The sequence below is a fragment of the Myiozetetes cayanensis genome, unplaced genomic scaffold, assembly GCF_022539395.1.
Source record: "Myiozetetes cayanensis isolate MyiCay16 unplaced genomic scaffold, myiCay2020 scf9, whole genome shotgun sequence".
Lineage (NCBI taxonomy): Eukaryota > Metazoa > Chordata > Aves > Passeriformes > Tyrannidae > Myiozetetes > Myiozetetes cayanensis.
In genome coordinates, this window is record NW_026088185.1 from 27,612,334 (window position 1) to 27,626,086 (window position 13,753).

The window sequence follows — 13,753 nt, forward strand, 5'->3', positions numbered from 1 at the left end:
AAATGATTAAGTGCTCACTGTGCCTGGTACCACATAGCATACATATCAGAACAGCAGGAGAGCAGCTGAGATGTGTTTCAAGAAAGGGTGTGGAAGAACATATGCACTTAAATCTGCTTGCCATGACATTCCCAAGTCAGAGCTGCTTATTAAGTGTTTATTTCATGTAGCCAAGAGCACATTGGGTGACCTTTGTAACATGGTGCCTATGCACTTGTTCACACGTTGCCTGGCCTTGAATCAATTTACATTGAAGGGAAAGCACTTTGGCTACGATGCCACTGAACAACAGAGATAAAAGACAAATTAAGCCTTTCCTCTGGGAAGCCACGTAACAAGAGTGCTTGAATAATAGCAGAGACCCTTCCTCTTAAGAGTTCTGAAATTATAAGGGTTGCAATATGCTTCAGGCCTCTTTTTCCATGCCTCTTTTCAGGCACTGCATCTGTCAGCACTGTGCTGGCTGATTAAAAGGTGCTTTTTTCTAATTAAGAGAGAGCAATCTTTTCAGTTTTGCTGTGGTAGATCAGGAGGAACATGCCTGCAGCCAATGGACTGATCACGTACCAATGAAAGGCCACCCTACCTTCAATTATTTTTTCTATTTAAATGAGTGAGGTTTGTTCACATTTCCTAACTCCTCACATACCAAGAAGGTAAGATAACCTCTCTGTGCTTCAGAACAACCCCTGCTAACAAACTGAGAGCCACATGAGCACCTATTCTGACCACCACCAAAACCTCTCAGGGCTTAGACATACACACACAGACCAACAATGCAGCAACTTGTTTACTCCCCACCCTCCCTAGTGGGATGGGGAGGAGAACTGGAAAAAAGGTAAAACCCATGGGCTAAGTATGATTTAATAATTGAAATAAAGTAAATTATTATAATTGCTGTTGTTATTGTTGTAATAATAACAAAAATAATAACAGGAAAAAGAGAGAGGAACAAAGCCCAAGAAACACAAGTGTTGCACAATACAATTGCTCACTCCCCCTGACCAATGCCCAGCCCATCCCCAAGCAGTCACCAGCTGCTCCTGCCCAACTGCCCCCAGTTTATACACTCAAGCATAATGTTCTATGGTATGGAATCTCCCTCTGGCCAGTTTGGGTCAGCTGTCCTGGCCACACTCCCTACTGGTTTCTTGTGCATCTGATTGCTGGCAGAGCATGGGAAACTGAAAAGTCCTTGACTTAGTGTAGGCACTACTTAGCAACAAGTAAAACATCAGTGTGTTATTGACATTATTCTCATGCTGAATCCAAAACAAAGCCCTGTACCAGCAACTAAGAAGAAAATTAACTCTATTCCAGCCAAAACCAGGACAGGGAAAGCTGAAGAGAACTGAATGAAGAGTTGCTCTCCCTGTTAGGGACTGTTATTGCACTGAAACAGGCATCCAACACAGCCCGGGTGAGGTACTGGAGCCTCAAGTAAGCTCATGGTGCTCTGGAAAGAGTTTCCCTGTGTTCACAGAATAAAATAAAATAAGACTATTTTAGTTGTGTGGAACCTACAAGGATCATCCGGTTCAACTACCTGACTATTCAGGTCTGACCAAAGTTAAAAGCCTGTTGTTAAGGGCATTGTCTAAATGCCCCTTAAACACCGACAGGCTTGGGGCATTGGCAACCCTCTAGGAAGCCTGTTCCAGTCTTTGACCACTTTCTTGATAAAGAAAGGCTTCCTAGAGTCCAGTCAGAACCTTCCCTGGCATAGCTTCAAACCCTTCCTGTCACTAAATCCCAGGGAGAAGAGTGCTGTATCTCCCTCTCCACTTCCCCTCCTCAGGGTAGGATTGTGCTGCAATCAGGGGCCAGGTCTGCAAGAGGGACTCACAACCGCCACAGAAAAATAATTAACAGAACAAGGTCCTTTGGATGATATGAAACAAGACACAAGAATTACGCATATGACAAACCTAATGCTCCCTTCTGGCACTCCTGGAAGCCACGTGCTGGGGCTCAGCCTCACGCTAGGAGTCAGAAACTTCTGTCAGCTCTTCCTATCTTTGCTTCTGGAGGCCTTAGACATACTTTGTACTTCCACACTACATGACAAACACAGCTTAGTCATGCTTCACAACTTCCTAGGAGCTGGTTAGTATCACTCCCCCCTTATACTAATGGAGAAAATGAGCCAGAAAAAGGTTAAATGACCTTCTCCACAGCACACAGCAAGTCAGTGATGGAATCGAGATCAGACCCCAGGGCTCTTGGTTACTGAATCTCATGCTAGATTAACGCATAGTGCCTCTACGCAGGTCCAGCTGTGGCTGAACTTTGCAGATGGTTATCCACATTTCTGAACTAGCCAACCATACCAAGAAACCCAGCTCCTGAAGGATGATTCTGGCCTTTGCTCTCAGAAGGAGTTAATTGCATGCCTGGTCCAGGGCGTGATGTGATGATCCGTTTGCAAATGTTACTTCAGTGACTCATTCGAAGCGCCTGGCACACATGTGCCGGAGAAAAGGTGGAGAACAAACATCTCCCCTACAAACTGGATTCTTATTCACCAGTAATTTTGTTTCTATTAAAGAAAAACTTGTCCAATACATCATTCTTCCTTAAAAATCAATAAATGTACAGCAGAGAACCATACTAAATGGCAGACAGTAATATGATGCAGTTGCTGCATGAGCAATTGCTTTTCCCAGTGCAACATTTCTCGGTGATAAATTCAGCCAGAGTTAGAGAAACATCGCCTAAGAAGAGGCTCCTTATGCAGGCAGCATATCATTCCGATTAAACAGCTTCCAAATTAAGCCACGGGCTCAGCTACTGATTCTAGGTTGCCACTGAGGCCCATTTAGTACTTCTCGGTGGAAACAAGGATGAAAATCAAATCCTCTATATTCCAGTCTCCACAGGAGAACTACCATCAGCTTTAGTGGCACAAGGTGCATGGCACAGATCTGCTCAGGCTCGACGTTGTATATACAAGGCCAACTCTAGAAAGAGTCAAAAGAGGCAGAGACTTGTAACTGCAGAACAGGCAGGACAACAGCAAAGCTGAGGTACACTTGGGCGACCCCAATATGCAGAAATCTAGACAAAATGATGCTGCCATGGAAGGAAGAAGAAGGAAGGGGACTGGCCCTTGGATTGACAGCCTTGTCCCCTCTTCCTCCAGCTTGCAAAGGGAACAGCAAGCTGGCTCTGCTGTCTCTGGCCCTTCTCTTTCCCCAGGGTAGAAGAGGCAAAGCATCACTCCAGTACGACTCCACATCTTTGGGGGTTGACAGTATTTGCTCCTGAGACACCTTGACCCAGCTGTTTTCCGGAGCATAGCCATGCATATACACTTCAGAGAATGGGGATTGGGATTTCTTTTGTAATATTGTTTGAATATATTTATAAAATGAGGATAAGTTTCCTTTTTATTTTGTTACATTTCCTTCTCCTGATTCACTAGATGAGTTTGTTCAAAACCTCAGAGATGAAAACTGAGCCAAATTTTCAAAACTCATGTGTGGGTTTGTTCTTATTTTCCTGGAAGAGTGATTCCATCTCTCAGACCATCACATATTATCCCACATGCCACCTCAAGTCTCTTGAGACATGTGGCTGACAGCTCCTCTCTTCCTCTCTCATCCAGCTGGCAGAGTCACAGAACACTTAAGCACCTTGATATGGCCCCAAGCCACACAGGGGTCTTTGATCTCCTATTTGCCCATCACTTTCAGTTGTGCTTTCAGTAAGTCACAAGGTAAAATTCCTCTTCTTCTGATGCACTGATTATTGTTCAGATCTTCCCTGGCAGCCTCCCCACCTGCCTACTTAGGCTGATAAACCTGCTCAGTTCTGTCAGGCTTTCCTTAAACTCTGGATGAGTTCAACATGACTTGTATGTAAATACTGACGGAGTTGGCTGGTGAGATTAAGTTACTGCCAAACAACCCCTTCTCTTTGCTGGGTTTTTATACCTTTGCAGTGGCACAGAACAGTAGGCTTAGCACCTAAACATCTGGATATAAAGTGATATGCAAGTCACTGTGGTGAGCCCTGCCATATAAAACTGACATATCACCACCTTAACCAGAGCAAGAGAAAGTATTTTCAGTAATGCAGAGGAAAACTGCTCTGCAGTCCCATTCTGTGGTGCTGTAAAACACATTAGGTCCAAGTCTCCAAGGCTTTTGCCAAAGTATCCTGACCTTGTGTTTGCACCCACTCCACTCTCAGAAATACAATCTTCAAACTTAATTATTCTCAGTGTGTTACTAAAGCAAGTGAGCCTCTCATGGGTGGCTGCTTTCATGATAGGGTATCACTGATTTTCATTTTATGTGGAATATGAGATATTTTCCTAGTCAAGCCTGCAATTCTCTGTGTAAGGATGCTTCCTATCAGCCTGAGCTCCACCAAGATTGCCTTTCACACAGCACTGGCTGTGAGTCAGCCAAAAGTCTGCTTCCTCTGGGGAGGGGCACAAGTGCTCCGACTCCCACACCACTGAGGTCATTTGCAGAGAGGTGGATGGTACTGCCTTGCAGATGATTTGAAGGACCAACTGTTTTTTCTGCCAACAAAGATGACAAACCAGAGACTGCCATTGCCTCACCCTCCTCTCTGTGTACAACACCTGGTGCAAAACTGCCCCTTTGCCTTCCTACAGCTGTAACTTCTTCTGCACATTGGTCCATCCCAACAACCAGACACTGGTGCAGCATAGCATTTTATTTGATTTATTTATTCTGACTTAACTAAAATCCATGTTCTTTGCTTGAGAAAATACACAAATTTTAATTAAGAAAAAAAAATTACATTTTGAACAAAATTTGGGTCAGGCTTTGAACTTTCCAGAATCCCATAATTACAAAAATTGTCCTTCATCATTTCCTATCCCTTTCCCCTCCTCCACGAGGGGTATAAGCAAGGGATAGCAAAGATTTGAGGTATGACAAATTCAGACTGCTGGCAGACCAGCAGAGGAAAGCAAACCCGATAGGTGAAAAATAGACACCCCAGTGGGGCTTCACTGCTCCACACTTATGCAAGGGCTGAGCTCACCTCACCTGGCACAGTATCAGAGAGGAAAATCTCCCTCTGAACTATCTCAGACTCAACCAGAGAGGTTAACACCTGCACTTTAAATCACATTTTTGTTCCCTGTGTAAAAAACTGTTCATCCCCAATTATGGGTTTAACGAGCTGCAGTGTCTAATCACAGCTTTCTCACCTTCACCATATTCTTTACCATGCAGGTCAGGTAATTTCTTTAAAAAACATTAATAGCCCTTTCAAAGTTTCTGTTAATTTCAGGAACTGATTTTGCTCCCCTCCACCTCCCACTCACTTCACCATGTTATTTACCCCTCTCCAGTCCACAATACAAGGATGTAACTGTAATTAGAGCATTCTTTTGTCTGGCAGGAAAAAAAATCACAGTGAGAAAAGGAAGGTATTTGTTTTTCTACATTTCTCTGCAGCAGTGCTTTCAGCTGCCCACCTATGATCTAGATATAATCAAAAACATTATCATGCTCTTTGCTTGCTCACGTTCTCATTAATACCTCAACTGGCAAGGTAATTTCTCAGCCAAATGTGACCTAGTAGGGGGTAAAGCTGGCGTAAGACGGTGCGACAGTAACGCAAGCCATCGGAAACGGCTCAGTCAATATGTCTCAGAAAGTATTCAGACAAATGCTGGAGTCAGACATTAGCAGGGACAAACGGCACATCACTCCTGGCTGTTAACAGGACAAGCCTGTGGACTATGTAACTGTTGGCTATGCCCACATGGCCGTGCCCGGTGTTAAGTTGTTTGCATTTTAATCTCTCCATGCTATACAAGACTTGCCTTCTTCAGCCCTGCTGAAGCCCCATTGTCCCAGTGTAAATGCATGGGACTCACAGACTTTCAGGAGCATTTTGAAACTTGCATCCTTTTTGGAGAGAAAAGGCTGACAACAAGTGATTAAACTACCAGGTGGAAATACAACAGTAGAGGGTCCATATCACACCTCTCCCATGGGGCTTCTGAGTTCACAGAAGAACTTTGGCTATGTCCATCTTAGTCAAGTGCAGAGATCTCTGATGTTGTGCAGACCTTGACTGGCATCTTCAGAAAGTGTAATTTCACTGCAGGAGTAGCTGTGTTAGGCACAGTACTGCACTACCTTTCAGATCTACAATAAACTCACGTGGCTCAACATCACAGCGTTTTCATAGGGCAGGCTAGTTCTTAATCCCCTTGGGCCTTGGGTTCTCATCTATAGCATGAAATTATTAGTCCTTTCTGGTCTCACCAAAGCCCTTTGGAGATAAATGTTGTTGAGGGGTCCTGATCATTTGGCAACACAACGTACTGCTGACAGACATCACAGTCTGTGGATCTGTGGATCAACTCTGACCCGATTGCTACCACTGAACTTCCTGTTTTGCAAAGTGCTTTTTGCCTATCCAACATAATCTGTGGAGACTTATTCTCTTCAGGTTTACTGACAGTCCAGATCTGGACAGGATTGAAGGTGCCCAAGGGTAAGAGTGATATTTTCCAACCAGCACAGGTTTTGACGTTTTACTGCAGTGCTCTGGAGCTTTCTGCCAAGCAGGCAGGAATCAGGCTATGTTCAGCCAGGAATCTGCATGTAACCTGGTGTCTGACAGATTAATCTATCATACACCGGAGACTTTCAATAAACTCAGGGTGCCAAACCTGCTGGTTGAGGGTCCTAGAGTATATTTACAATCTGCCATATTACTGCAAGCTGCAACTTGAAGGAACTCTTTTGGGATATCAGTCATTCCATTCAGCCTTCAGCTCCTAAGCCTGCATGATTCAGAGCTTTTTTAGTGCTTATACAGCCAAGAGCATAATAGTCAGGAAGGGGTGTGCCCAGGCTGTGCTCCCCCTAAAACAACCCTTGAAAGTTCATATAGCACCTTCCCTGCTCTCCACACTAATCATGATGATGCCCCATTCCTGGAAGTGTTCAAGACCAGGTCGAATGGGGCCCTGAGTAACTTGATCTAGTAGGTGGCATCCCTGCCTAAGGTTGGAGAGTTGGAACTAGATGATCTTTAAGATCCCTTCCAACCCAAGTCTTTCTGTGATTCTATGATAACTCCTTTCTTGCATCTACTTGGCAGAAACAAGCACATTCAGATCAGCTCTAAACCAAGTATGAAAATCACCCCTGTCAAAGCACCAAGACTTGCATCACCAGCAGCTTAGTAGTTTTACATTTATTGCAGAGAAGTCTGGCATTCTGGGATGATGTGCACTTTTTACTTGCCACTTCTGAGTCCCCTCATGCAGCCTTTGCTCTCTACCCTCTACCTCTGGGCTCTTCTTGGTAACAGCCAGTTGTGACAAGGGCTCCTCAGCTGCAGCTCCCCATGCGACAGCCATGAGGGATGGTCCTTTCCCATCTCCTGATGGAGCTGACAGCCCTCTTGGCAGGCAGAACTGCCAGGACTTCTGGTCATAATGCTTTCTGGCTGGTTTTCTACAGTAACACCTTCACTCGCTGTGAATGGCCAACCCTCATAGCCATGCCTCTCACATCCGCAGCCCCAGCAGGCTCCTGCCCCGAGCTGACACCCCTGCAGTTTCCTTCTGGGAAAAGTCAAATGTTTCCCTTACAGCTTCCCAGCCACTCTCTGTGCAGTCATTTGTTTGGGTACCATCCTCCTGTTGTCCAAGCTGTTTCCCTTCAGCTTGCTGTTGTGCCAGATTGTCACACGGTGTCTCAACCATCCTCCGTTAAACCTTTTATGTTGTCCTCGACAGGGAGCTCTTGTGAAGCATGATTTTTGGCCTGACTCCAAGCAGGGTCTTTCATATCATCACTTCTTTACTGGCTCCTGTCTCTGCCCAGCCAGCAATGAGACAGCCTCGAGGAGTGAGGCTTCTCAAGGAGGTGGGATGTCACAGCTACACTATGTCCCTTTTCTACAAAGCCCACCCTCCCCAGGGCTGGGCACCCTGCCTACAGCACAGGTGAGAGAGCAGAGAACTTCTTCTCCAACATATGAGTGAAATCATTGTGATCATATTTTTAATTTTTTTCTCAGTAATAATGAGGTCTAGAAAATTGTTTTTCCTCCAATTAAAATAAGCTCAAATAGTGATCACTTGTGCTCAAGAGCTGAAAAAAGCAGCAAATATTTCAAAACAAGCACTCATTCACAGAAGAAAAACAGTACATTAAAATACTAACTCTATATCCAAAACAAAAACAAAACATGCAAACTGTGAGTCAAAATGAAGGTTATGAAATTTGAAATGTGTGGTTTTATACTTAATGAAATGTGACTCATAATATGGGTAGTGTAGATTTACAATGTTCTAAACTATTCATATCCTTACTTGCAAGTGTTTGGATTTTACAAATGATGTGACAAGTAAATACGTTGCTTAGAAACCATGGTGGGCTTTTGAAACTAATTCTTTTGTTTCTGGGATTTTGACTTGGCAGGTGTTTGGTGCAGTGGAGTTATCAAACTCCTCTGGTTTACTCTCAGACAGTACCAGTCATTTGGGGAGGGCTCTCAGATAAGGATAAAGCTTAAAAATCTGAGGCTTGTGTTATTCCAGCTCCCTGCCTGCATGGCATGCCCTCAATACCTCTTACAGTTTCAGTCACGCTGTGTCCAATTCCTGAAACCAAAAACCCTTGTGAGCCCCGGGATCTTCTTTTCTTCTAGGAAGTATTTTCTATGAAGCTTTGAAACACAGGATGAACTAAGCCAAAGATGCTGTGGTGAGGTCATACTGCTTTTAAATAGAGACAGAAAGAAGTAGTCTGAAATAATTTATAACGCTATCATCTAAGACAATGATGTTAACCAGGAAATTGAGAAGTGGGAGTACTTATAAACGCCACCCTGATCCCAAACTCCTTCCATAACCCCAGAATAGCTGGCGTTACTACTAATATGATCTACAGCAGCACATTTAAACGTGGTTAACATTTAAATTTAGGTTTCATAAATTACACCCTGCAGAGATGGATAGAGACAGCTCCTATCTCTTTGAGGTATTGTTTCATTTGCAAATTCAAGCAGATGGTGCACGAGCAACTAATGACTCAAAAAATCACCCCTAAAAATAGTCTAGAACAAGGTGTGGATATATCAGGGAAGGAGGGAACAGAAAAGGCTTTACTTCCCCTTTCCATTTCTCAGGCACAGCTCCAGGAGCCCAGCACACCCAGAGCTGTGCAGCACTGAGGACACCCCCTTCCACACCCCCTTTTCAAGTCTCTCTCCCTGTCACCTCACAAAGGGGAGAAATGAGGTGGTGAAGAGGAAAAGGATTAGCACTCCTCCCTTTCCCCACACCAAGCCTGTATACAACCCCCCAAAAAACCCCACCCTGGGAAATTACAACTTCCTTAACTGTATCCAGAACCTCTCAGCACAGTAGTGTGGCACCACTGAAACTTTCAGTCTCCCAGTCAGGTGGGTAGTGCTTCATGAAAACTGACTTTTCCAAGCAAATTCTATAAATACTTGTCACTGCTTCCTCATGAGGCAATGCACTGCAATATATTGTACTTCCAGCGGGAAGCCAAACTTGCTGTCATTTCCCTGTTTATAATGACATCATAGCCTCCTGTCTAACCACACCTGTACAAACTCTTGGGAAGGTAGAGAGTCCCTCCAGGACGTGTTGCTGGGATTTGAGCAGGGGTGAAGCGTGTCAACGTTAGCAGCATCTGCGTGGGGAGAAACCTGCCGTGCGGCCGAATTATGTAAAGCATAAATTCCTCGGAGCACCGTGCCTGTGTTTGTGCAATGCTTGGTAGAAGGCACTGTTCACAGCCATCCCCAAAGCAATGACATTCTGAAGTAATAAATATTAATACTTTGTGGTTAAAGATCCCAGCACAAGTAAAGCCGCAGCTTGAAAAGTAAAATGTTTCTGTATGAAAAGTAGGAGGGCCTCTGGCAATTTTAACAGCTACAGGAAAGTAAGTGTTATTATTTACTGCACAAATACACACAGAAAATGTATATTAAATCACACTTCAGTTGTTTCTGTGAAGCAAAAGACTCTCCTTCTGCTACAAGTCTTGCTCTTTTCTCTTGTTTGTACCATGAGTTCTTCTACCTCTGCTTCTTGCATCCCTGTCCTCTACTGCTGAATATCCTGGGAAGAAAGCTGTCTCTTCCTCCATTTTCATTAACAGTAGAGACTGCTCCTACAGTGTTATCAGATTCTAAATGTTATACTTAAACTGATTTGTTAGACCATGCTTAGTCTTTTTCTTTTTTTGGCTTGTCTTATCTGTTTATTATGCAATAAAAAATAGTTGCTATTGGGGCCCATGATTCAACAACTCCTGACGTGTATTATTTCACTGAAGCACAGCTCTTTTTCCCATTACAAATGCAGCTCTAAATTTGTAAGAGCTTGCCTTGCTCATCTTCTGTGTTTCCACCCCCCTCCTATGGCATTCTAAATAAAAACAATGTTTAAAAATAAAGGAAAATATATGCTAATTATATACAATGGGCCAGAAGAACAGTTGCATGAAAATGTGACCGTATCAGCCAGATGAAGCAAACAGGTTCTGAAGTGAATTCTGAGAGAAGAAAGCAACCATTCACATTGCCACTATGACTTATACAAAGGTGCACAGATGAACCTGGTTCTGAGGGAAAGTCTGGCCTCAGCAAATAAACCATGATGTCAAATTCTGTGCTGGCAGAAGGATGATGCAGAATGATTTACTGTAGCTCTTCTAACATTCACAATACTGAGTGAGATGCCAGCATTCTGCTTCATTAACCAGTCATTTTGATTGCATTTTTTTTTTTAATTCCAGTAATTTTCTCTTCTTTGCAATTATACTAGACATCTCAATCTCTCTACATAAATTATAGCTTTCTTTTTGAGGAGGAAACTGGACACATAAGCTGGAAACACACTCTCCTCTGAAGTTACAACCTGAAGGGAAAGAGCTTGAGCAGCCACCCTAGACTAATTAAAAGATTATCTTTACCTTGCTCCCACAATGAGCTGGTTCCTGTTGGCATCCAGTGCAAGCTGAGAAAAGTCATGCACACCCGGATAGGTGAAATTTGACACCCAGGGCTTCAGATCTGCAATGAAAATGAGAAAACAGAAAATAATAAAGCTGCTCCAAAAGCAGTGAGTTCACCCGGACATCCGCTAATGGATTTCCTACCAAGTCATCTGTCAGGGGAAGGCTAATTAATAACCTCTTTAAAGGGCTTCTATTCATTATGATTCTCAGCAGAATGTGCAAAAACCCCTCACATAAACACAAGGCTGTCTCAGCACTTATTTTCACATCCAAAATGGAGTGTCAGCATTGGTTTCAGAGACAGCAGCAGCTCAATTTACTTCTGTTAAAACCGAGGAAACATCTTCAGTGAGAGGATTAAGTGGTGTAACAGGACAAGGCTACCTGCCATAACACCTCCATAGCCTTTTCCTCTGTGCTAACCAAAGGGAAACTGCTGCCCACCAGAAGCAGAAGGTAAGGCCTTCTTAGAGTACAGGTGATCTGCACTCAGGACCCGGCTGCTCCAGTGAAAGGTTTTACCTTCTCTTTCAGGTCTTAGGTTCTCTTCTAGGTTTCACTTCACCTAACATCTCAGATCCCTATCAGTTAAATCATTCCTTCACTTTTAGATGGTGGGGTGCCATCACAGCATCTTTGTGGCTGAGTGATTGCACAAGCTTGAGGCTGGCTCTATCAACTAGCTCAGATTTGCCAATCTAGGAAATTGTCCAAACTGCAATCACACAGGTTGAATGGAAAGCAAAAGATTATGCTTTCCTCACAGAGGCAAAACTCTTCTAGAAGCTAATCTATTAACACAACATCAACTGAGAGATCTAGGACAGGTAGCCCTGTTGTAATAAGAAACACACCTGTTTAAAGGAAAAGGTGAATTACTGTTTTTAGGGTACTCAGACATGATGCTAGGGCATTCACAGGATCCCAGCTTTCAATACCACTACCAACTTTGACCTTGTATGTATTACGGATCACAGAATTTCCTCTCACCTTACACCTTTACAGCACAAAATAACTGGGAATAGATTTAAATGCATCTTTCAGAAAGTCGTCCAGCTCTACTGTGAGGACTTCTACTGAGAACTGTTAACTACTATATCTGAATAACATGGAGAACACCAAATATCTCAGGGAGCAAGGCACAACTGAGACCAAATCAGTATATTCCTCTGTGACCTGTTGACAAGTAACTCTGCCTCACTCAAGGACTGAATCCAGGAGGCTCAACATGAAAGGTATTATCTTCTGGCCTCACGCCAACAAGATACCAATACACAGGCCAATGACCTGATGACTCATAACAATAATGATATATTCAGACCAGTTCAAAAGAGCTCTGAAATAACATGCTCCACATGCTCATTTTATATCCCCAATGATAAATTGAGTAGTCTCACTGAAGGCAGTCAGGTTTGAATGCTTTGTTGTAGGCATTAGTTCCCCTTTCCACAGGGGTGAGAGGACAATGCTGATGAGGAATCTCATTAAGGCCTTTGTTGTCTTGGCATGTTTATGGAATTACAGACGTGTAACGGTATAAAACCTTTGACGCAGGGATATTTGTTGAGCGATTTCAAGTCCTTTCTCCCTCCAGGAATAGATGAAATTTAATCAAGCCCTTAAGTTATCAAAACCTTAAGAAAACATATATATACATATATATAAGTCCCTACACTCTACATGGTTTGCCTCTCTTTCCAAAGCAGGATCTTGTTCTGCCTCTGTCCTGAGCACCACCACATTCCATAGCTGGCTCCTGGGGTCCCTCACCATGGAGCTGGACAATATCAGGCCTGGTTCCATGCCCTGCTGAACTGGAATGCTGCCAGGATCTCTCCAACAGCGGGACCTCCATCCTCACAATCTAAAAACTCCGTTGCTGGGAGCTGAAGGCTTCCAACCCTTCTCAGCATTCCTGTCACACCGCATAACCACACACAACACGTGTACCTCCTCTGCTCTTCAATGAAAAGGCATGAGTTAAGGAATAACTCAGCCCGTCTAACCTTCAAGCATCTCCACCTCCTACACTCCTCTGGGACCCTTAATGATGTACTAGCACCAGGGAGGCACCGCAGTTTCACCTCTGGCATTCTCCTAACTAATGGGGCTCTGACTTCTTTTCCTGTAGCTCTTTAGCTGCGGAGACATTTCTGAGCCAAGCAGCAGAACCAGCAACAATAACACCTTTCAGGCAGGTTAGCTGGCTGACATGTGCTGCAGATCTTCTGGCATTTCTGCTGGCTGATGGGGGTGGGATTAGGGGATTGCTATATAATGATGATACCTTTTAAGGATCCTGCTTTTAGGCCATAATTTCTCTTGTCATTTTACCTCCTCTTCTACCAACTCTCTCCTACTAACTAACCTACTATTACAGTGCAGTGGCAGGAAGAATATGTCTTCATCTGCTGCTCTAAGCAAAAGCTCCTCACTTCAGAGAGGTACACTCATCAGTTCTTCCTTTTAATGGCAAGCTCTGACAAACTACAGGTAAAAATAATTTTTAAAAAATTAAAGGCAGTAGTTTCCTTGAATCTTTCCAAGTTGGTTCAAATGTCAATCAAGCCCAAGAAATAACAGGCAGTGTCTTGATTTCTATTACTACTGCAGGTGGTACAACTTATAAAGAAACCCTTCCCAGTTATTAAATTAAAGGCTGAAAAGCATGCATCCTCATAGCAAAATTAAGCTTTTATAGGCATATAGTTGGAGATTATTAAACTCAGCATGGTCCCAGA

General features: G+C 43.6%; 1 protein-coding gene across 4 annotated transcripts in view; it reads right to left on the reverse strand.

Moving 5' to 3' along the window:
* SEMA5B (semaphorin 5B) overlaps positions 1–13,753 on the reverse strand; it is a 271,728-nt gene that overhangs the window by 109,802 nt on the left and 148,173 nt on the right. For all 4 annotated transcript variants that reach the window (XM_050339626.1, XM_050339627.1, XM_050339628.1 and 1 more), the window contains exon 5: positions 10,968–11,067. In XM_050339626.1, the coding sequence (XP_050195583.1) occupies positions 10,968–11,067 (100 nt within the window). The remainder of the gene's footprint in view (positions 1–10,967; positions 11,068–13,753) is intronic.